The 3,726-nt window shown below is 32.4% G+C and overlaps 1 protein-coding gene across 1 annotated transcript; it reads left to right on the forward strand.

Annotated features, from left to right (window-relative positions):
* The first annotated feature begins 1,941 nt into the window (after positions 1-1,941).
* LOC132268620 (probable E3 ubiquitin-protein ligase XERICO) lies at positions 1,942-3,061 on the forward strand. The gene has a single exon (XM_059769445.1). It carries the CDS (start codon positions 1,994-1,996, stop codon positions 2,543-2,545), a length of 552 nt encoding a protein of 183 aa, XP_059625428.1. The 5' UTR covers positions 1,942-1,993; the 3' UTR covers positions 2,546-3,061.
* The last annotated feature ends 665 nt before the right edge of the window (positions 3,062-3,726 follow it).

Raw genomic sequence — 3,726 nt, forward strand, 5'->3', positions numbered from 1 at the left:
TTGAAGGAATACAGAACGTCGGGCTAAGGCCCAAATAAAAGACCAGGGCTACGAGCTCTAAGCTTGCAGGGCAACGAGCTCTAAGCTTGCAGGGCAACAAACAACCCATTCCAGAAAGAACAAACAAGCCCAAATAGGTATCGAACATATCTAAAAGCAATCCATTAACAAAAGACCAACTAAAAAGCCCACAAATGACACGAGGCTAAAAAGCAATAACGAACTAGAATCCGATCAACTATTTTCAAAAAGTAATTTCAAAAAGTGATAGGACGCTTCTAAACCTAAATTTAAAATTATATTTAAATTTTTAAAATATTATAATTATCTTTCTTTTATATGATAATCTATTATTTAACATTCGATATATTGTTATTTATGTGATTATATGTTTATATTAGTTTATTGTTATCCTCTATCATCCCTGACTTTGGATTTTTATTATTATTTTCTGATTTTTATAATAGTGTAACGTAGAGCAAGCTTGCCACAGTGAGGGATAGAGTAGGTGACAAAAGCGACTATATATGCTTCAAAGGCAGGCATTTAGATCGACTATTGTCATGACACAGTTTTTGACCTGGTGTGCGTCACTGCATCCAACTAAAAAATGGGAAGAACACCGCTTGATTTTAATTTTATATATGTCGGTGGAGGCTCCTCTACACAAGAGAACTAAGTCATCCTTTTAAGCGATATTAAAGGGTATGTTTAATTTGTTGCTCAGAAAATAATACTCAACAATTCAAAAAATAAAAAAAATATTTTAAGACAAATATAAAAGACACAGTTTTATAAACTCAAAAATGCATTTTTATTATCTCAAACATACATTTTTATAATTGAATTTTCAGAAAATTGTACCAAGTAAAGTTTTTATGCAACAAAAATTTATTTTTTAAGTGACAAATCAAGCAAATCCTAATTATCTTCAAGTTGTAATGTAAAACATATCATGAAATTTTATATGGATGGGTGGGACTGATATAATTTGTAATGTAATTTTAACAAGTCTGTTTCAACTTGCAAAACTCACTCCTAATTAAAATCTGTCCAATAATCATGGTAACTTTGCATATGATATTTGTAGCTTTGTGGTTAAATTTTGTCTTTTGAGTTTAATGTTTTTTGAATTTTTAAGTCATGTAAGAAAATTGTCTAATTTTTTGAATTTTTGTTTGAGGTTGAAACCTACTTGAATAGTTCAGATTTTTGGTAAATCTTATTCCAATTTTTTGATAATTTTTTAAGTTAGTGCCAAAATAAGCTGTTTTTAGGATTTTATTGCCTATATACGTAGCAGTTGTAGTATTGAATAATTAATTATTAATCATTAAAAATTATTAAAATACCTTTTTCTGAACTGATTGAGAATCTTCTTGACCCAACACCTTCAATAATTGTTTGTGAGCCTATAGTCATGAATTCTTGTCGAATATGGATGTAGCGGGTCTTCGACATATAAGAGTGAGTGTTAGTACCATTTAATAATCTAAGTATTTGGATCAGATTTTGAAGCATCTTATTCGTGACAAATAGTATTAAAGCGGGTTCAATTCTTGATTTGGTGTCACGTCAAACGCTCACATAGAATTGTTTAAGCCGTAACTAGTTCATCCATTAGAGTGAACGGATAAGTCTGGAATATATAAGATTTGATAAGTGTTAGCACCACCTAATAATTTAATCTTTGGATGGAATTGTAAAGCACTCGGTCCATGACATTAAGGTGTCATTTCTCTTCAGCAACAGGTTTAATCTTGGAATCATCTAATTATTGCAGGTTACAAATGGCTACTACAAAACATACAAGTGGTCCAAGACAAGACAATCCAGTCATTGGTGGTGGTCCAATCCTCCTGTTGCTTGAATGCAACCTCCTTAATCCTTATTATAGAATGGACATTCATGTTCCGTATAAACACATGCACCTCATATGAGATGTTCATCAATCTTAATTCTCAGTAATTAATCCTTCAAGCACATAGCTTTAATGGCTTATCCTTTGTGTTTAAGCATTAGCACTACAAAACTCATACCACTAGCCTTGTTCAGCCTTCTATTAGGCCTTGTCAAAGACATTCTCAAGGTGGTATTCTCTTGTCTCCCTCTTCCAAACAGAGCATTATCCGAGAAACACACCATTAATGACTCTGCTGCAGAATATTATTGCCCATCTCCTTTGTTAGTAACAGTCCCTGTCCACTGCGTAGTTGGCGCGATCAAGGAGAGTGTCCCGGTACTTGAATATAGTTGTGTCCTTGAAAGGTTAGGAGCACATGATAAAGCTAATTCACATTGCGTAGTGTGCTTGAATCGAATGAAGGGTAGTGATGAAGTTAGAGAGCTCTGCAATTGCTGTCATATGTTTCATAGAGAGTGTATCGATGCTTGGATCGATGAAGGTCAAGTAACTTGCCCTCTCTGTAGAGCCAAACTATTGCCATATCAAGAAGAGGATGAAATGAAGTGTGGAGGAGATCCATGGAGAAAAGAGAGAATGATTTACTTGTTTGGTGATGATTTTGTGATGGGTACCTCCTAATATGAAGTTCTATAGCCACAAAGTTAGCATTTGGAGTACTCATTTTAATAGCAAGAACATTGAGACCTGCCATCTTCATGCACACACACACACAATTAATCTATATCTACAGTTCTTGAAGATAGGCTATTTAGCATGTATATTATGTCACTCTTTGAAATGTATATACATTGTGTACCGGAAGTTTTTACTCTTTGAAATGGATTCAAAACGTTTCATTATGTACATTTTTCTCTTGAATGCTCAAATATGTGTTCACTTTTAATTTAGTTCTTTCTGACCCACAACTATGTTTAACATTATTATTATATTTTTTTTCTTTTTTTTCTTTTTTGACATTGGCAAGAAATCCAAACTTTTTTTCTTATACGACTTGAACCAATAACCTTTTATTTTGAAATATGGGAAAGTATCACTATATTACAGTTTTTTGTTTCAGTTATATTATAGTAAAATATGAAAAAAATAAATAAAAAGTGGGATCATATGTATTTTTTTTAAATCCAGTGGGAAGAATTGAAAAAAATAAAGCAATTGATACCTTTGTGTTTACAAAAAGCTTCCATTTCTTGGTGGGATGCATACATGTAAATTAAGAAGCACTCATTTGACAAATTGAGGCATCCTTTTATGACCACAACAATCAACCATTTCAAGGTGGAGCCTGAAGTAGTAGTCAACAACGTCTAAACCTTTATAATTTATATAAAATCAAGTACATATATATATGACAAAATATCTGAATGAGAATTGACTTGAGTGATAATTTCTACCTGCTCAAAGGAGAAGTTGAGGCTTAAGTCTTCATGGAAAGCTACATAAAAGAAAAAGACCGATAAACTATCAAGTTATAAATTATAATTCAAGAGACAGTGAGGTTTCTGAAAATATATATTTACTAGACCATGAACCGTTTTTTTTTTTGGGTCCCTAAGCAAAATTTTACTTAAGCAACCAGCCGAACAAAACAGACAAAAGAGGACACAGCTTCTGGCAAACAGATTCAATCAAGAAACAACATTTCCAGAATCCAGCAATTAAAAATAGAGAGGAAAGAAACAAAGCATAGCATTAAAAGCTTCATAATTTATAAGTTTGATAATTTTGGATCCAAAAACATACAAATTTATGGGGGGAGCTTCAGAGATTTCGATAAGCAGGATTTTAATTGTTGTTCATCA

The sequence above is a fragment of the Cornus florida genome, unplaced genomic scaffold (assembly GCF_030987335.1).
Source record: "Cornus florida cultivar Cherokee Brave unplaced genomic scaffold, ASM3098733v1 CherokeeBrave_3.0.0_Hap2_Chr08, whole genome shotgun sequence".
Lineage (NCBI taxonomy): Eukaryota > Viridiplantae > Streptophyta > Magnoliopsida > Cornales > Cornaceae > Cornus > Cornus florida.